A 21359-nucleotide genomic window follows, 5' to 3' on the forward strand; every position below is an offset into this window, starting at 1 on the left:
TACTTTCACACCAATTACATATATATTATTCACTTAATATTTGCTCATGGCCCAGCAGATGATGGTTGTAACACAATAGCCGACCATCTGTCTCTCTGCCTTTCCTTAGCGGACTCGCGCCTGCTCCTCAGGGGCAGACGGGTCCGGTTATGCCACCTAAAGTCACTCAGACCTTCCAGGAAGGCAAACAGAGCTGCTAAGAAATAAAACTCATGTATACAGAATCACTGAACTGCTTCTTTAATTTTTTACTTTAAGAAAAATAAAATGCTGCGTAATGAATAACTTCACCATTTTTCAGGGAACGTACCTGCCTTTTATCTAGAAAATTCTAGAGGGAGCTCTTTTGTTTGGTAAAAGGGAGAATGTTCAGATCTGGTTATCTCATTAATCTGGTTAATGAAAAGGTTCAACTCATTCCACACCCAAGTGTAATTACTAATTATCAAAATATTTGAATGTAAAAGGGTACTTTTAACACTAACCCTGAATATAATTTAAACTTTAACAATCAAAAAGGCAGCCACAATCCTGCAGTACCTCAAGAACATATTTGAAAGTATCAATTATCTCTCTATTAGCAAAGCTCAGAAATGCTGAGTGACCAAAAAAAAAAAAAAAAAAGAAAGAAAAAAAAAAAAAGAAAAAGAAAAAGAAAAATTAGTTACCAGAAGAACAGATCCTTCAAAGTCTCAAGGCCTGGGCCACTTGCTTCTGCTAGTAGGACTTTGCTCCCTCAGCTCTGTGCAGAAGACACTCTTTACATACCTCAAGCTGCTACCTGGCTTCTTCATGGTCTACATTGGTTCAGGTAGGATTTTTGTTGATAAAAATAAAGCCTTTATGATTATGGCCTTTAAAAGAAGCATGGCAGATCATGTCTTAAGCACTGAGCTTCCAGAGAAGTCACTGACACTAAACACATAGCAGGACAAAGCTAAAGATTACTTTCAAGATCTGAGTCAAGGAATAGGTAGTATGTGCTATACATTATCTGTTTAAAAGGGCTGAGTATGGTGTGATCTGTTTGGAGAAGAAGCAGAGACTTGTGTAAGTGCTGGAAAAATGTGACCTCTCTGAGTGTAACTACATTATGAAGGCCAGGAGAAATATGACAGGACAGAGTAATTGGGTTCTGTAGCTGGAGAAACAAAGTCACCTAGTACTTCTCACCATGAAATATACTATGGAGAAGACACAGTTTCCCTGACAGCAGTGTACAAAGGAAAAAGGGAGTGAGAAATGTGAAATGAATTTCTGATGGCCACTTGAGTGGCTCTGACCATTTGTATGACATCAGGATTTCAGGAGTGACAGAACATCAGGCAGAGGGCAGAAAAAGTTGCTGCAACCCTCAGCCCTAAGGAGAGAGCCTTGAATGTTTTTTTATGACTGCTTGCAATTAATTTTGCATCTGTGAGGAAGAATTTTGCTAGCCTTTAAACTCATCAGGACTGTCTGCTTCAGGAAAAAAACAGCGATTGGTTGGCTGACTGAGTTTAAGAAACACTATATGAATTTTATTTTATACTAAAGTTGGTATGTCACCAGATTGTCTTAACTGCTTCTTTTTCACTTTGTTTTCTGTAAGAGCTTTATTGACAGTGCTGAATCCTAACCACTAGACCACCAGGGAGAGCTTTATTGAGATATAATTTACATGTACTAAAAATCACCCTTTAAAGTGTATATTTTAGTAGTTTTCGGCATTTTCATAAAATTGTGTCCTATCACCAGTATCTAATTTGAGAACATCTTCAAAATGAAACCGTCTACCCATTAGCAGTCCTTCACCATTCCTGCCTATAGGCAACCTCTAATCTGCTTTCTGTCTCTACAGATGTGCCCATCCTGGACATTTCAGGATACGGACACATACACCACATGACGTTTTTTTTGTTTTTGTTTTTGTTTTAACCTGGCTTCTGTCATTTGGGCAGGTGTTTTAAGTTCATACATGTTGCAGCATGTAGCAATACTTTATTCCTTTTTGTGGCTAAATAATAGTCCACTGTGTTGATATACTACATTTTGTTTATCCAATCATCAGTTAATGGATATTCAGATTGTTTCCACCTTTTGGTGATTGTGCTGCTATGAAAATCTGTGACCCAGTTTTTGTTTGAATAGTTACTGTCAATACTTTGGGGTATATACCTAGGAATGGAATTGCTGGTTCATAAGGTAATTCTATGTTTAACTTTTGAGGAACAAACTGTTTTCTACAGCAGCTTCACCCTTTCATAGTCTTTTGTTTATTTTTGAGAGAGAGAGAGAGAGTTGGGTAGGGGCAGAGAGAGAGGGAGAGAGAGGATCTGAAGCAGGTTCTGAGATGAGAGCAGACAGCCTGGTGTGGAGCTCGAACTCATGAACCATAAGATCATGATCTGAGCAGAAGTTGGACAGTCAACCGATTGAGCCATCCAGGCGCCCCACCATTTCGCATTCTTACCAGTAATATATGAGGGTTCCAATTTCTCCACTTGCTCGCCAACATGCTATTTTTTTGTGTTTTTTAAAAATTATTATAACTACTCTAGAGAGTATGAAGTGGCATCTCAATGTAGCTTTGATTTCCATTTCCCTAGTGACTAATCTTTTATTCTTTTCACATCTTTTCACATGCTTTGTTGGCCATTATGATATCTTCTTTGGAGAAATGTCTAAGTCTTTCACCCACTTTTAAATGAGGCTGTTTGTCTTTTGGCTATTAAGTTATAAAACTTTTTTATGTATTCTGGGCATTAGACCCTTAATCAAATATATGATTTGCAAATATATTCTACCATTCTGTGGGTTGTCTTTCACTTGCTTGATGGTAAACTTTGTTGTGCAAAAATTTTAATTTTGATGAAGTACAATTTTTACATTTTTTCTTCTGTTGCTTGTACTTTTGGTGTCATATCTAGGACTTTTATAGTTTTAGCTCTTATATTTAGGTCTTTGGTCCATTTTGAATTAATGTCTATATATGGTCTGAGGCAGGAATACAACTGAAGACTTTTGCATGTGGATATTCAGATGTCCCAGCACTGCTTGTTGAAGAGACTACTGTTTTCCCACTAAACTGTCTTGGCACCCTTGTTGGAAATCAGATGACCAGAGATATATAGGTTTATTTCTGGACTTTTAGTTCTATTCCATTATCTATATATCCAACATTTTACCAGCACCAGCACCAGCACCATTTTGATTACTGTAGCTTTGCAGCGAGTTTTTTTTTTTTTTAACTTTTTTCATCTTCATTTTTGAGAGAGAGACAGAGACAGAGCATGAACAGGGGAGGGGAATAGAGAGAGGGAGACACAGAATCGTAACAGGGTGTAGGCTCTGAGCTGTCAGCATAGAGCCTGACGTGGGGCTCAAACCTTCAAGTCATGAGCGAGAGCATGACCTGAGCCAAAGTCGGATGCTCAACCAACTGAGCCACCCAGGTGCCCCTGCAGTGAGTTTTGAATAGCGAACTCTGAGTCCTCTGGCTTTGTTCTTTTTCAAGATTGTCTTGTCTATCCAAGGTTCCTTGCAATCGCCTAAGAATTTTAGGATCAGCTTTTTCCATTTCTGTAAAAATTGGAATTTTGATAAGGATCCCATTGAATTTGCAGATGAATTTGGGGAGTATTGTCATCTTAACAATATTAAGCATTCCAATCCAGGAACACGGGTCATTTTCTGACTTATTTTGGTCTTCTTTAATTTCTTATAGCAATGTTTTTTGGTTTTCAGTGTATCTCTTTCATTTCCTAGGTTATATTTATTCCTAAATATTTTGTTCAAATATTCATTTGATGCTATTAATGAAACTGTCTTCTTAATTTCATTTTCAAACTGTCCACTGTGGTGCATAGAAACATAGTTAATTTTGTATATAGATCCTGTAATCTTGCTGAATTAATGTATTTATTCTAATAGGGGATTTTTGTGAATGTTGCAATTCCTTGGGGTTTTTATATACAAGATTATATTGCCTGTGAATATAGATGGCTTTCCTACTTGCTTTCAAGACTGGATTCTTTTTATCTCATTTTCCTACCCGAATGCTCTGGCTGTAATCTCCAGTACACCACTGAATAGAAGCACTGTGAATGGACATCCTTCCTGATCTTGGGAAATTGTGGAAGTCTAAAATGGAAAGACCTGTTGTTTCCGGGGTGGGAAGAAACCCAGAGCCTGTGATGTGGTATCCACACCTCAAGTAGCCTTTTCTCAAAATATTTTTGGGGATTAGCAAGTTAGAGCAAGGATGTTCAGGGTGCTTGGAGATCAGATGCACTGAGTAAGAACTCACCCTCTGTCGTATGAACTGAGTTGTTCTCTCAGCCCTAAGTCCTCAGCAATATGAACAGAACATAAAGCCCCTTTTACTCTGACCAACACAACACCCTTCTTGCAGCCCATGGATTGGGGGAGCTGCTTTCAATGTATGCTTCCTATAATGGGCATTTCACAGCTCACTGGGGAGACTAACAGGGAGACGGCAACCCCACCAGGAAATTCAACACATTCATTATTCCATAAGGTGAAAAAAACTGCTGGAGGGTTGTAGACAGAAGTGACTTACCAGCTGTACCAATCATGCCTTGAAGACACCACAGCCTGACTATGTAATGACTGTCTTAGTTGTGACCCTGATAAGCCTCAAATCTCCAACATTACAGTTTGTACAACAGGCTGGTTTAATGAGATTGATGCAGATGCTCAGAGCAGTTATTAACTCCTGACATGGGACTTCAGCAAATGATGTCTGCTGGCGAGTAATGACAGCAAAAGTGTTATAGCTGCATCTGACTCCCATGTGTATGAGGTGCACTCAGAGCAAATAGATGCAGCACTCTGAAATGAGACCAAACCTGGGGGCCACGTTGACGCAGAGAGGTGTTTGTACATCCCAAGAATTTATAAGGGCCCGGGAGTGGGGTGGATGGGGTGGGATAGGAGGATGTTCAAATCTGCTTTTTCTGAGGCAGCCAGCTCAAGTCTCTCCATTGGCTCCTCCACCCCACTCCTCCTCAGCTTTTGCAAGGTTCTGGAGCAGAAGCAGAAGCAAAAAGTAACTGACATCACAGATAACAGGATAGTTAGAAATGTGCTTATAGAGCATAATTGTGCAAGTAATATCATTAAGGTAGGAATTACTGCAATGAGTAAAACATGCACTCCTATAATTAATATAGGTACCACAGGAACAGGCAGCCATACTCTCCCCAGGTATACTGTGCATCCTGTCTCAGGAATGCATCAGCTGGAAACATATTCTTAGAATATACAAAAGAAATGTGGTTTAGATGAAACCACAGGCTGATTAATATGTTCAGGTATAGCCTAATGCCATGGCTGCAAGGTACAGTGAAGTCTCAGTCAACACTGCCAATGGTGTCAAGCAGAATACTCATGTCACTCTCATGCTAGAATCCAGATTGTACACTTGCACTACCTTAGCATAAAGTATGGAAAATTCAGTAGGGAAAACATCTCTCTACTGAATTTGGGTAACAAGGATATTTCTTGTGTTCCTCTGGAACTGTGAAAACCTAGAGAAGAAAGATCTAAGAGATCATCATTCAATTCTTTCACTTACAGAGATGGAGTAGGAGATCGATGAAGGCCAGAAATTGCCCCCAAGGTCTGGACACAAACCCAAGCATGCTCCTCTTCTTTAGGAAGAGAAAATGTTAATGCAGGGTCAGTGAAGCACCATTTGACATCCGTGAATAACGGGCCTCATATGTAGACCTAGAGCATCATCCTGAGGCCATTATTTAGCTCTGAAACACAAATTATTCTTTCATCTCATTCACTTTGCCTAATAATCGTTTATAAATGCAGTTAATGCTTTTTAGAGCTATACTTTCAAGTGAAGTCATTAAATGCTCTGGCTTAAACATGTGCTTCCAAGGCACACCTGGGTGGCTCAGTCAGTTGAGTATCTGGCTCTTGATTTTGGCTCAGGTCATGATCTCACCGTTCATGGGTTCAAGGCCCATACTGGGCTCCACACTGATAGTGTGAGGCTTCCTTGGGATTCTCTCTCTCTCTCTCTCAAAATAAATAAACTTTTTAAAAAATGTGCCTCCAAAATATACACAGATCATTCTCAGATAAATATTATCAAATGAGGGAACTGGGTATAAAATGCTATGCTCTAAAGAGAAATGAGTCTCCCATCAAAATATTCTTAGGAAACCCCTGGATAGAAATTGCATGGGTCTGTGCATGCACCCATGGAAGTGAAGCATACGCACTGTCAGAAGGATTCTATGGAAAAAACACCAAGAAATCTCCCAGGATTCCAGCAAGAAACCAGAATCCCTATTTTCCCCACATAATTTGTGACTTCCGTATTCATTTACTTGAAGCCTCAACTTTGCTAAAAGCCTTAGAGCTTTTGATGCTGTTAAAGATGAGTGTCTAGTGAATTTAAAAGTGTTTCCTTCTCCCTTGCTGAAATTGGGAAGCCTGGTTCTCAAGTGTGGATGAAGGTGAGCCTGCCTGGTGGCATGGAGTTCTCCATTCTCTCCTAGCCCATGACCAGGAACAAGTTAAAAAGGAAAAGCTATTCGGTGTCTTCTGGTGTGTTCTCATACTGGAAAGGAAATAAGTTTTGGAATATGATTATTATCCATTCTTTTCATTATAGGATAACACAAAATGCACACTCTCTAGTTTGTTTCCTTGTAAGTAAAATTACTCCACCTACACGTGGGAGCAAAATCGAAGCTTTCCACGTTTTGTGCTCTATATTAAAAAAAAAAAAAGAAAGGAAGAGAAATATGGGCAATGTGCTGGTCATTCAATTCTGGGGGTCTACAAACCTACTGCACCAATGTGTTGGAGGACTGGACATAACATGTAGAGCAGTCCCAACAGGTAACGTTTTAGTTTCATCTTGGGCAACAGACATATAACGTATTCTTCTTCTTTTTTGCAATTTAATATGTGTTTGGACAATGAGTTCTCAAGAATGGCTTAAATCTGAGAGAAAATTCCCCAAGGGAGCTAGCTGTCCACCCATTTCTGAGGAAACCCCGGGTTAGAAGCATTAACAAAGCAGTAGTTTCAGCAAACCTGAGACAGCCCCTGGCCGGTTTGTTCTTATGAGGGAGAGCCCAGTGCACTTGAACCCCAGCACAGCAGGAAGGAAAGAGGTAAAGGAAAGGAATTAGACCATCTAGAATAGTTCCAATACCTCTAATGGGTTGACAAATGGCTCGGTGCTTCGAATTCTAGGAATATCTGTTTAACATTTTGTTTTTTGATTTACACATAATGAAATTCACTTGGGGGGGGGGGCTTCAGAAGTACTTTCTTTTTTTTTAATGTTTATTTATGCTTGAAAGAGAAAGAGAGAATGAGAGACAAACAGAGAGAGAGAGAGAGAGAGAGAGAGAGAGAGAGAGAAAGAAAGCAGGGGAGGGGCAGAGAGAAAGAGGACAGAGGATCTGAAGTGGGCTCTGTGCTGACAGCAGAGAGCACGATGTGGGGTTCAAACCCCACGAAACATGAAATCATGACCTAAGCTAAAGTTGGATGCTTAACTGACTGAGCCACCCAGGTATCCCGAAAGCACTTTCTTTAAACAAAGTTGCTTTTAGGCAGATGTTGGGAAGAATGAGGAAAAAGGAAGAGGAGGGATTTGGATAGAAAACTCCTAAAAGGTACAACTACTTTGCTCTCTGATCTTGGGCAGGTAGTTTGTCTCCTGGGCAGCAATTTCATCACCTGTAAATGGGAGTGAAAACACAACCTGCCCCACGGTGCTCTCACAATGCAACGGAGACAGACCAGGAAGGATTTTGTAAATTCTGAAGCCGTATACATCGGTGTTTGTATTAAATTATAGTGAGCCTTTTAAATTATGGTCTTATTAAAATATTAATTTTTCTAGGATCAGCTGAAAAATAAAACTTGGAACAGATTTAATACCCACTCATTAAAAAGGGAGTCTGAAATGAAACCCATGTCGTTTTGATAATCTCAAGAACATTTCACAGTAAGTTGACAAAGTTCTTGAGTGCTAACTAACTCAGTTGCAGGTACCACATCAGCTGCTGTGAGGGGAATGAGGTGGAATAAAGCATAGTCCCTGCCTTCCAGCAATGACCCCTCAGGGGTAGAGGACAGCTCTGCGAAGCTGAGACTGAGGGCAGACAAAGTGCATAGAGCTCCTGCAGGGGGACAGCCTAGCACTCCATGGGGATCCAGAGGAGGGAAGCAAATAGGTGACACAAACGGCCTGGGTCTTGACAAAAGGACCATGCTGCACACATTCAACGTGAGACTCCAGTAGTGGGGTGGGGGAAGGCAGGTAATTTCTTTTAATGTCTTACTACGAAAAGATTCTCTTCTTCTAAAATTTCTCTAGCCCACAAATACCTACCAAAGAATATTTTTCCATGGGAGAACAAAAGAAAAGCCATTGTTTATTGTTTCTTCAGAAAACAATGTTCTCTCTAAAATGTGTTCCTGTAAATAGCATTAATAGCTGAACAATCTGCAATTACCACACTCCCACTTATTGTTATGTATTAAAAAGGAATTAACAGACAAAAAGAGATTATTCCCCACAAGGAGAGCACTTTCTCACAGAAACAAAACTTGCAATTTAGAAGGCTTTTCTGGACATTATTTCCTTGTATCCAAACCTATCCTTCATGGATTATAAACCACAGTCATGATTTAAAATCTCTTATATTCAAAAATAGATCCTTTACACATGGGAGTTAAGACCTAAGTACAATTTGGTATTTGTAATGCCTCTAGAAGCCACCTCTCTGTCTCAGTTCTCTGCCTGAAGAAAAATGTGAATTTCTTAAAATCTTCATGGAATTCTAAATGGGAAAAGAAGCTCTTGCAGGTCAACAAGTGATTTTCCAAACAACAAGAGAATCCCTTCTGTAGTGACCGTACTAGCACCTACTGAAGGCATAAGTGTCCTCACCTTTCCAGAGCCCCAAAGAGAGCCATTACAACCCCATTTCCGACATGAAGCAGCTCAAGCCAGAAGAGGCTATGTGCTCACTGACTCGAGGAGGCAAGGCCAGGGCTCAAGCTCTTTTCCCCAGGTTGCCAGGAGATGGCCCAAACAGCTGGCCTTGGATGAGACAGAGCCTGAGAAGCTTATAAACCCCCAATCACATGCCAGGTCCTAACAGGACACCTGGTTAGAAAAGGCCTCTGGTGGTGAGCTGGAGTCTACCATCAGTCCCTACTCTGAAGTAAGACAGCCTGACCTCCCTCTCCCCGCAGGCAGGGCTCCAGACATTTGAAAGAAGGCAACTCCTCACCACGCAAGCTGTTCTCTCGCCATCCTTCCTCCTCTGTCACTTGGCAGCGCGCGCAGGGGAGCACAGCCACCCCAACTCCTCCCTGCCTCCACTCACACTTGCAGTGCTTCAGGCTCTGTGACTTCAGACCACACCACTCATTCACACTGGGCTTCCGGACCAAATGCACCTCAGGCATTTATCCTGGTAACTCTGAATTAATGTGATGGCTCCATGCTTGAGTTCTTAAATTGTTTTTCTTTTTAAAAAATAAATTGAACCCTATGAAATCGAACCCCACTTTTGAAAAACAGTCCACTACTGGCGATTTTCATAATGTTCCACCTAAAACATTCGCCTCTCTTTAATCTCCCTGGTTAAATTTTTGTAGGGTTTAATTTCCCTAGTTAAGTTGAGACAGCTAGTCTTTCATTCTTGTTTGATTGCTGGGTTTTGTCATTTAATTTACATAGGCTGGCTCTTCTAGTCTGGTGTCATCAGCACAGGTACTATTGTAGGGCAGGGTTCCCCTAGCACAGCACTATTGACACTGAACCGTAAATTCTTTATTGTGGTCCTGTACATTGTAGAATGTTTAATGACATCTCTGGCTTCCACCTGCTAGATACCAGTGCATCCCCTTCCCCTCTTGTGACAACCAAAGTATCTCCAGACATTGCTCTGTGTCCCTAGATGGGACGGAGCAGCAACCACCACCACCCCTGGTCCCAGGAATCATTGTTCTAGGGTAATGAATGATGGCTGCATCACCACTACAGAAAGTTCACGTCAGCCCTGCAATTAATTGATCATTGGGGCCAAAGTCTCAACCAGAACGGTTCAGCTCAGCTATTTTGGTCATCCAATCTTCTCCACGATGCCACATGGATTTAAGGAAGTCTTCCTTTTGTTTCTAGTTTCAATCAATCAACATATTTATTGAGTGTCTATTCCATCTGGGAAAAGACAAGATGCACTCCAGTGAGTTTACTAAAGGAGATTCTGGTGACTTGGGCCTTGTTAGAGGCCACAGTAGGGTTTCCTTCCAAAAAGAGACCTCAAGGCACAAGAGAACAATTTTTTCTACTGAAGGATGTAGGTCAGCTTATATGCTTTACCATATGGTAACAGTTTAGTAAGAACAAAATCTTTCAATTTTCCACATACACTGAGTTGCTATTATATTGCATTTTTACACTTTAATTTATTTTGTGTAGCATGTGCTTATTAAACACATATGGCTAAACTCGTATTTAAAATCATAATTCATATTCTTCACTGATAGCATTTATTTGAAAGAAAGTCTTTATACCTTTAACTCCAAAAAGGGAAATCAAAGAAAACTCAAGTCTCTGGCCTCAGGTAAACCTCTCCCTCTCCAGGTCAGCCTCTGCTGCTATCGTCTTACACTTTTTAAAGCTGTGAAGCAGGCTCACTGCACATGTGTTAGACCTCCTAACTGAAGCCTCTCCCATCTGTTACCTTCTACATATTTCTACTTTCCTTAACTGCGGCGTATGAGGGGTAAGTGAGCTCAGTCTACAGCTTAATGAAAATAATTACTGGTTTTACAGCTGTGAAAGAAAAGAACAAAATGCTCCGTTTATTATTTTGGTTCAGTCATCTGTCTTAAGTCTCCACGGTCAGTGATAGCTAAGCAAAGTTATAATAAAATTTTCTTTGGTAAAACTTGACTAATCTATGGCTTATACATTCTCATGAAACTGTATGGGAAACACGCAGGAACCAGTGGATATTACTTGGTGGTATAACACTAACTATGTGATCGAGTCTACATTTTATTACTCTGAATTTGTACAATAAGCACATAATAAGAATTATTATTAACTTATTAATACATGTCAGGAGACGGTTCACATATATCACCTATCCTTGTAAACATTATTCTTCCATCAAAACTAAGTCAAACTTACAGTTTTAGTTTATTTATTCCTGTAGTAAACTCTTCTATTCAATAAAATCCCATTAATTAAAAAAAAGTAAATTCAAACTCATAAATACTATTTTTAGAAAAATAAAAGCTTTTTTTAAGTGTCAAAGTGCTTTCAAAAACAAATAGTAACAAAATTAGCTAACAAAAACGTAAGGTAATAGAGACCTTTAGAAAATCTAGGTTAATAAGCATAAATAAATTTGTAGTTTGGACATCACTGTTCAAATTCCAATAGATGATATGATACGTTCTCTTAAGAGGAGAGGAAATGTGCCTGGAAATCTTTCCAACACATTTCTATTTCCTAACACCTACCTCAGTGTATTCTCCATACACCTGTTTCACCTGACCTTGTGCTGCAGTGCCCATGACAAAGAGAGGGGTCCCATCCTACCTTGCCCCCACTTTTTCTCAATTCATCTTCTTGCCTTTCTGAATTAATTTTTGCTTTGAGATATAATGGGAATAGTGCCAGCAGGCTCTATCTTCTCAGGCACTTGCCTCTCAGCACTATATCCAACCTGTCTGAAATACTTTCTCTCTCTCTCTCTCTCCCTCTCTCTCTCTCTCTCTCTCTCTTTCTCTCTCTCTCTCTCTCTCACACACACACACACACACACAGAACTATACACATTACATATATATGCACATATAAATAAATAAATTTATTCACACAAACGCCATCTGTTTCTTAGTCCTTCTGAGGCCCTCATTACCTTGCCTTTGGCTACTACAGCAATTCCCTTTCTGTGTTTGTTGCCATCACTCCTTCCTGACTATAATCCATCCCACATAACCACTATGGTTTAGGCTTCTTAAAATGCTTTTTTGGCAATGTTGAGTTTTGTGCTTCAAAACATTCAATGGCTCCCCATACCTATGGGATGAAAATGATGCTGAATCAAGGTTCCCTACAGGGCTGCCTAGATTTATGTCCATACATTATTTCCAAGCACATGTCTGGCACTAAATACAAACCACTATGGTCACTGTTCCTTGAACATGGCTTGAGAAGGTCTGTATCTCTGACATGCGAAATTCCATCCTGCTTCTCATCCTACAGTTTAAATCCTATCCATCCCTGAAAAGTCTGCTCAAAACGATTCCACCTCCTCTGTGAGCTGCTTTTGAACCAATTTGGCTACAAGGGTATTCAACCCAGTTCAATTCTTATAATGTGTGTACCACTTATTTGGCTCTTGCACAAGCTGAATGATCCCATACCTACTCACTTACGTGTATCAGACCGCTGCCTACACCCTCAGAACCTGACTAGGTAGTTACAATGGTGAGAAAAAATACTCAACATGTAAAGATTATCAAACCTTTTGCTATCTTCAGGAAAAAACAATGTGACCCTAATAACAAAATGCCTAAAAATAGACCAGAGGATCCAAGAATGCTCAATAGGAGAGGGCCTGAGAGGTCCTCTAGTCCAACTCATTCATTGGTCTCGTGTGCTCAGGCAAGGGCCCCATGGCCAGTGGGAGATAATGCTGAGTCTATCTCCCAGGTCTGTCATCTCCCAATATGTGGTCTGTCATCCATAAAAGTCAAATGTTGAATATATTTTGAAGCTACCTTATATCATTATGTCTTGGAAGATACATTTCCCTGTTCTTAAAAACCTTAGGAATAAGGTCTGGGATTAGTCCTGTTTCTATTCACTGTACACCCTATAGTTTTAAAACATTGTTTTCCGATGAAACTTTTAAGTTAGCCTTCTAGAGTTCCTCCTCTGATATACATCAAGGTTACCATTTAATCCCCTAAACATCAGTTAGACGTTTAAATTTATAAATATGCAGTTTATCTTGGTAGCACTGACTCCAAATATCAAGAATTTAAACCTTGGTAAGAATCACTTGCTGTAGAGAATAAGTGCCTTAGAGGTTTATTAGAATTACTTCCTTGGATATGAGATAAACAAGGTTCCTAATTTGCCATCTTAATTCTGCACTTTTCCTCAAATTGAACACTCATTTATGTTTAGCTTTAAATATATTTATAAATGTATGTATATCCAACACACGGTTCTAGTTATAAGTCTAACTTTTCAGCAAAGAATAACTCTTTGAGAAAAGGTGATGCAATTATTACATATCACTGCATGATACAGGCTGTCTGGGGTTATTAAAAGAGTCAGGTATGGCCAATTTACAAGTATCACCCCTGCACCTTGCTTTCATAGCTCACTGCTGAGTCTTATGCTCATTGAGGGACCCCTTGGGATCTTTTTACAAACGACTGTTTATTATTATATTATTCCATCATATACCTCAGGAGAGGAGGTTGTAACATCCGTTAAGAAAATCAGGAGCTATTTTGACTTCTAAGAACATTACTCCATATACGATGTTTAAAATTATGTTTTCTTTAGCACTGGTATGGCAAAAGGTTCAGTAAAACATAAAGTTAAATAAAAGCAAAAGGTTCCTGAAACAAGTGAAATATTCTTGGCTACAAAACAAATGGCTAAAATTAAGGGAGGGCAAAAAGAAATGCTACAAGTGCATTTAGCGACTGAAATATGAACAGTTTTGATCACGTATCACCAGCACCCAGCATGGTAGCATGCAGAGTGCTCCCTGCCTGAGCCACGTTCTTACTTGCAGACAACAGAATCCACTCGGCTGAGATGAGGACAAAGGGTTTTTATATCAGGGCACTGGATGGCTTACAGAGTTTCTAGAAGTGCCAGGGAACCCAGCATGAATGCTTCATGTCCAGGAACAAGGTGGTGAGAAGAAAAGTCCAGCTATACCACAGTGCGGTTCCAGTAGAGCTACTGTCTGCCCTTGCCGCCATGACACAGGTGCCTGAGCAGAACCCCCGTGACAGCTGCCACTCACCACTCCCTATGCGTACTTTACAGAACCACCATGTAGGTGCCCCTGTTGGACAGGACCATAGTGGGTGCCAACCCAGCCACAGGAGCTGGGGACATGCAGAGTTCAGCTTTTTAGTTCCCATCATACAGACGGCACACTGGGCAGGGTGAGGAGTGGGTAGAAAGTGAGCCAGTGGCCAATGATTCTGAATCCCAAGAGGGTTAAATCAACATTTTACTTAGGTCTGACCCACAGCAAGGGGAGAGGGTATTTCTCCATCTGTTCTGAAATTCCACAATGCCTAATTATATCTTTTAGTCAAACGAGTATCTTCAAAAGTGAGAAAATACACAGGGAAAGAAAAATATTAACATTTTACGATAAGAGTATGTTCTTTTCCTCATACTCTTCAGTGTCATTAAAAGGGCTCATGTTTACTGAGGGCTGTTTTGTCCAGGCTCTGAATTGAGTACGTTATATATTTTAGCTCCACAAAGTCTTCAAATAACCCTTATGGTAAGCACCACAATTACCTGTATTTTACATTAGGGGAGAAAGGCATAGGGAAGTCAAATGACAAGGTATAGCCAAGGCTGGAGCTCAGACAGGTTGTCTTGAAGCCCATGCTCTTAACTGTTACACTATATCATACTATATTACACTAAATCATGACTTTATCCTGTTACAATTCAAATTTGTCACTAGATGGTTACCTCAGGGCTGAACAATACACATTTTTCCACCTCAGGCCCCATGCTTTTTTGTGCATTACAAAGTAGGCTAATACAAAATTATAGATGGAAATGACAAAGACCTATATTTCCCAAAATTTCTACATGCAAATTTGCAATAATTTTACATTAATGTAGGCTTTGCACTTAAAAGAGAATTTAACTTTGATGTGTAACAAATTACATTAAGACATTAAATCTGTAAGTCATTGTTAAAAAATAGTTTGCTTATTTTAAGCAAAGAAAACGTTCCAGTCTTTGATATATGTTCTTAGAAACATGAAAATAAAATTCCTTTCCTCAACTGTCCCTTTCCATTTTACACATATTGATCTTTCCATATGTTTTAAATAATGATGAAATTAATAGGAACTGTTTTTAATAAATCTAAATCATAGCTCTTTTCATGTCCAAATATTTTGGGGAAGACTGAGGTGAAAAAGCCGCTGAGGCTTTAGGAAAAACTAAGAACAACGAGGAACAGCTTTAGAAGAGCAGTTGAAAGATGGTGAGGAGCTGGGGAGGCAGCTGTGGAAACCTATCTCGGGTTGGAGGTGGGAGGGCGCTCTAGTCAGGAGGAGTCTGAGGTGGGGGGACCAAGGCTGGAGCCCAGGTAGAACAAGACAGAAGGAGGAAGGAACAGAACAAACAACTGTCTGACAGGCCTGTTAGCTGTGAATCAATGGGGAAGACATACCCTGTGGAATAAACCACGCCTTTCCTGTGAATTCTAACAGCCTTTTTAGTGTGTGGCATTGGGCAAAAGTTCTTGATATTTTTTGAACCTTTGTTATTTAAACAGTGTGTTATGATATTTACCTAACTGAATTGCAGAGACAAACCAGTGGGAAAACATCACGCAGGTGCCAGCACAGAGTCTGGCACGGTGGGAGTCGGGGAAATAAAGACCCTCTACCCTCACCAGCCAACCAGATACAAAGGAGCTGGGCAGAAGGAAGCCAAGTGGAAGACCCTTCACAGGAAGGCTGGGCAGTCAGTCCCACAAGTCACCCCAAATTGTATTCATGATGTATAGTTATTTTGAAAGTCCTTACAATCCAAATTATTTTCTTTCTAAACCAGTAACAGGATCAATTTTTTTTAATTCAGAGTGGAGGAAAAGTACAGCTATTTCAAAGCATTTTTTCAATCATACTAATAAAACTATATGATTTTTCAATCATACTAATAAACTAATAAACTCAGACTACACATGAACTTGGGAAAATACTACTTGATAAGGCCACTGTTTTAGCTATTAAATTATTAAGTTAATAGACTAGCTAAAACTGGTCCAAACAAAAACGTTGGTTTGTAATGTGATGCATTTTGGCTGTTCAAAATGTATTACTATTGATATTTTAAATACAGAAATGACTATATTTGTTTTCATAATGAATTGGCCACCATATTAAATGTAACCATGGTTTTATACGATTGTATCATAGAACACAGTCTGTGAGACATCTATTTTACAAATAGGTTTTAAAAATTTTTTTTTAACATTTATTTATTGTTGAGAGACAGAGAGAGACAGAGTGTGAGCAGGGAAAGGGCAGAGAGGGGGAGACACAGAATCTGAAGCAAGTTCCAAGCTCTGGGATGTCAGCACAGAGACTGATATGGGGCTCAAACTCATGAACTGTGAGATCATGACCTGAGCTAAAGTCAGACGCTTAACTGACTGAGCCACCCAGGTGCCCCACAAATAGGTTTCTTTAATAAAAAAAAAAGTTTTCAATTACTATAAGGACCCATAGGTCTGGAAATAAAAGATTTTTAACATCTTAGAGCTTATTTCCACTTCAACACTTTTTTAGTCACTGCTGACATAATTTTGATACTCTCATATTTAGGGAAGCATTTGTAAAATGACTATGCCACACAATCATGCTCCCAGGGCCATGGGCCTTGGGGCCATTTCAAAGGGTGAGCCACACAGTGAGTTATGCAGGCAAGTGTGCCACCCAGAGGTGAAAGGAGGAAATTCATCTTGGATTTTTTTCTAAGATAAAACTAATAAATGTTAGAACATTTTAAATTATTTGCTATTACTTATCTTACTAAGAAATGAGGAAGATTTTTATAAGGTTCTCTCTGCAGGAACAAAGTCTTTTAGCACCGGGCTAGTGACTTTTTGAGAACTCTCATAAGAAGGAAATGGTACTAGTCACAGGTGCACAGTTCACGGATTAAAAAACTGAATTTAACTGTATTCTCTACAGTAAGTGCTTTCTTATTTTTTTATAATTAATGTAATATGTGTTTCCAGAAGAACATATAAGTTCTGGAACAACCACCATGATCCATTTAGGCATGTGGACCAAAAGTTAAACTAATTATCAGAGACATTTCTTACTTAAATGAGAAAAGTTTCTTTCATTAGAAGGTTTTCTGTGCAATTTTCCTCTGGAAAAGGAACAAGGTTTACTTACAGTAAGTAATTCTTTTGGCAGACAGTCAGGGCTTCTCAAGTATATACTAATAATTGTTAAGGCTGCAGAATACAGCCACTTCTATTAAGCACACATAAAAATTCAAGCCTCTAATGGCTAGACAATAGGCTGATTATAAAACAGAGATTTATGATATCCCTGTTTTGTCTTACAAGTCTGGATGTTGGGATCACTTTTAGTAACAGACCAACATTTAAGACTTATGTATTTTACAATGAACCACAAAAAAATCAAACTCAACTGAAAACATGATATATATTAAAATGGGAAATGATTTTAAGTATAAAATATGAAAACTCCCTTTTCTGCCCTGTAAAATCATATTTTTTAAATAATATTTTGAGTTCTCAAAGTCTTATTTCTTCTCACTGATCATTTCATTTCCACTCTGATAGACTTTAAAATAGAAAGATGATCCTAAATTTACATCCATTTATATTACTTTCTAGAAAACTCATTCCAGGAATACCCCAGTGTTAGCTGCTGACTTCTAATTTGTTTTTATTAATTGAGAAAATTCTACAGTTGATTGTTATTTCCAAGTAAATTTTTCTCCCTGCAAAATCTTAGCAAAATACTGCTTTACAGTACTGTGTTAACTAAGCTTTTGTCTCTTCTGTCACTGAGGGATCTCGTCATGATCCGTGAGAGTTAATTCTCTTCTTTATTTATACACCTCAATCTTCCACCCACCTGAAGCTACGTCATTCTGTGAAAGACGCTTCCATCTGCAATGATGGCTACAGATATCTGAGCACAGGACACAAACGGCTCTACTTTTGTACCTCTATTTCTGCGTTTATTTAGGAAATCAATGAGACCGTGGGTGCAAGTCCAGCCTATTATATAGGGATATCCTCCATGCATTGTTGGAACTGGGGCAGATACGACAAAGACAACGCAGTAGGCCAGTACAGTTACTGCTTCAGATAAAAGCTCAATGATGAAAGCTCCAGGGTGTTATCAGGGATATATTGCGAGAGTTTTAAATAGGGCTAAAGGGTCGAGAAGCTTTAAGAAACGCGTTCTGAAGCAACAAGGAAAAACTGGCTACTCAGGAGACTGACCTCTTAACACATACCCTAAGTTTATCATCCAGGTCTGTGTGACTGTATTATACTTTCAAAGAATAAAACAGAAACACAAAGGATGACTGCTTATAGCTCACGAGTGATTCAAGTTCAGTGATGAGTAGCTACAATTTCAAGGGTAAGTGCTGAAACATTCTCTATACCTCTTATTACTCAAGAAGACCTAGTGATAACATTCAATGCTTTGAAATTGCTTAAATCTCTCCTCTTCCAGTATCCTGCTCCCAGTGCCATCATCTTACTGCTCATCATTTTTAAATTCTATATTCGTTTGACCACTTCCTAATTAATCTGTCTCCAGGCCCAAACTCCCACTCTACACTACCACTGTTACATTTTCAAATCCATTCGGATTCCAGAATAATCCTTGGAAGGAGTCCAGAATAATCTCTGTGAAGTACAAACCAGTCATATCACTCCCTTGCTTGACATTCAGGCAGAGAACCAGGACTCTGGGTGTTCCTGCTCCCCTCCTTGCCCTCTGCCCATGGGCAGGGGTAGGGAGGCGTGGGACTAGCCATATCCTTCCTACCCTGCACATCCAGGATCTACCAGAAGTGGCTGTCACTACTGACTCCTCTGACCTTTCTGTTTCAACTTAACCCACCAATCATATTCCTTTGGGAGAAATGAGAATGACTCCTCATCAAGAAATGTCAGGACCCCTAATGTACGCATGAGGTCTTTTACAAAAATATCCTAACTACTAAAATAATAGTTTTCAAACATTTTTAAATGATCACAATGATTTTGTTCAAATAATATCTAATGCAGAACCCCAACAAAAAGTGGCTGAAACAGCATTTTTGAATTTGACAACATAAGCTGAAGCTAAATCATAAAGCACTATGTAAGCCACAGAATAAAGTTCAAATTTGGTTGGCGTAATGCAAAGTCAGTGGAGAGAAGAAACAGGAATGTGACAGAATCTGATTTATGTTTTTGAAAGACCAATATGGTTGTTGTGTAGAAGAGCTGAAACTACTGAAAATTTCAACATGTTTGATGTCTTTTCATGCACCCTAATTTAACCTGCAAAAAGCAATATGCACTTTCCACTTGGTGGGCTACCGTGATAAGGGAGTCACAGAATACCTGATCCTCACTGGTTAATCCCAGGTGCATCACAAGGTAAAAATGCACTAGGAAGTCCCTGTTTGGCAGAACGTCCTGGCGTCTGGTCATCATGGCGCAGATCAGTCTGTAGGCTTGCAGTTTGCCTTCCTTATATTCGTTTGGCAATGTCGTCGCCTGCCAAGGAGATGAGGTTTAAAGATTTAATCAGCTCCAGATGCAGAGCATTTTGACATTTCATTTACTTCTCAGTATTCCATAAGAGTTGTTTATGAAGACGAAGGATGCAGTTAGTGGCTTTAGTAAGATTCAGCTTGTCTTCAAAACGTGCAGTCTTGGCCAATTACATTTTTTAAACTCAATTTCAGAAAGGAAGAGGAAATTGCAATAAAGGAATAAACACATATCCACTTGCCTTAAATAGCCATGATGCAAACATTCTGAGTGGTGGGATCAGCACCGGTGGAGACGGAGAAGACTGGTTATCCAGGCTTATTGCCAGATTATCCCGTATCTAATTCACAAAGAGGAGAATTTTAGGAAAGGCCACACATAGTTTATCGCAATGATATTTCAATATTGTGTTCCATGGCCAAATAGCTACTTCTCATTAAATTTCTACATGTTGAGTGAAAACCTACAATATGTACAAGTTTTTCTTCTACCATGAGATCTACTGCCATTTTAAATTATGTGTCTCACTTACTGTACATGGTTTTAGATTTAATGCAAAACTAGGGCTTTGTTTTCCCTTAAGTGTTAATGCCTCAAAACATCCTCAACTCCAAATGATAAGGAATGGCCTAATAAGTTATACTGTATAAATATGAATCACATTTTCTAAAAACAAGAACAAAATCCAAAAAACTTAATAACCTGGGGAAAGCATAGATTATAATCAAAACCCAGAATGAAAACTGTATGTACTCTAAGATTCTACTTAGTAAATAGATTACTTAGTAAATAGATTCTACTTAGTAAAAAATATGTTTATCCACAGAAATAAAACTATATATTTATACTGGTTATCTCTGTGGAATGGTGATGTAAATTTTCTTATTCATACTTTTCTACATTTTTTAAATCTTGTACAATAAAACTGGTATCACTTTTATCAAGAAAATAACAAAAACTACTCAATACCCTACCCCTTAATATCTTACAGTAATATTCTACATACATATGCATTAAATGAAATAGCTCTTCTGCATTTATGAAATGACCAAACTACAAGTTATTTATTATTTATTCTGTGACAATCAAACAACTTGGTCTAAACACCAAATATATGTTCCAGATTACATTCAGTAGTTGACTGCCAACAGGGTTTTGATGTTAAATCAATGATAAATGATAAATCAATTTTCCCCTCTTAGAACAAAAGGGAATGTGGCATTACGTACCTTTGCTAGCTTGTACCAGAGTTCATAGAGATGGCCAAAAACTTTGGCATGAATCTTGGGGGACTGGATATTATTCACATCCCCGAGGATTCCCAGGACTCTTCGCCATAACACAGCGGCAGAGTCTGGGTGCCAACCGGTAAGGTTCCCTCCAGCAATTATACTGCAGTCATCTGCAAGGCACTCACTGCTATCTATGGAGGAAAACATGTCTGTAAACACAATCTTGATTTCATCATTACAGCCCTTTCTCTTCAGTGCAAATCACTGATGCTTGACAATTTACGTATTCAGGGTAAAATAATTAAAGATTAAAAGTGTGCAATGGCTGATGATTCCAAAGGATGGAAAAGCAGAATCAGTAAAGAAAGGTCAAGTGACTTTTCATTCTTCAAACTAAAAGGGCAACAACCTAGAGATGAGAAAAAAGCTCCTGGAGATCCTGTGAAAGGTTTTATACAGCAGAGGAGGGGAAGGAGGAGAACCCTGAGCAGGATTGGTAGGGAACAGGGCCATGAAAAGTAGGTGGCGAGGGACAGCCTCAATGCTGGGGTGA

The 21359-nt window shown here is 39.2% G+C and overlaps 1 protein-coding gene across 5 annotated transcripts in view; it reads right to left on the reverse strand.

Annotated features, from left to right (window-relative positions):
• The window catches only part of RALGAPA2 (Ral GTPase activating protein catalytic subunit alpha 2), a 322390-nt gene that overhangs the window by 154299 nt on the left and 146732 nt on the right, over positions 1-21359 (reverse strand). For all 5 annotated transcript variants that reach the window (XM_047854052.1, XM_047854051.1, XM_047854050.1 and 2 more), the window contains exons 21-23: positions 20804-20997; positions 19816-19914; positions 19422-19577 (exon numbers count right to left, since the gene is read on the reverse strand). In XM_047854052.1, the coding sequence (XP_047710008.1) occupies positions 19422-19577; positions 19816-19914; positions 20804-20997 (449 nt within the window). The remainder of the gene's footprint in view (positions 1-19421; positions 19578-19815; positions 19915-20803; positions 20998-21359) is intronic.

Source organism: Prionailurus viverrinus, chromosome A3 (genome assembly GCF_022837055.1).
Source record: "Prionailurus viverrinus isolate Anna chromosome A3, UM_Priviv_1.0, whole genome shotgun sequence".
Lineage (NCBI taxonomy): Eukaryota > Metazoa > Chordata > Mammalia > Carnivora > Felidae > Prionailurus > Prionailurus viverrinus.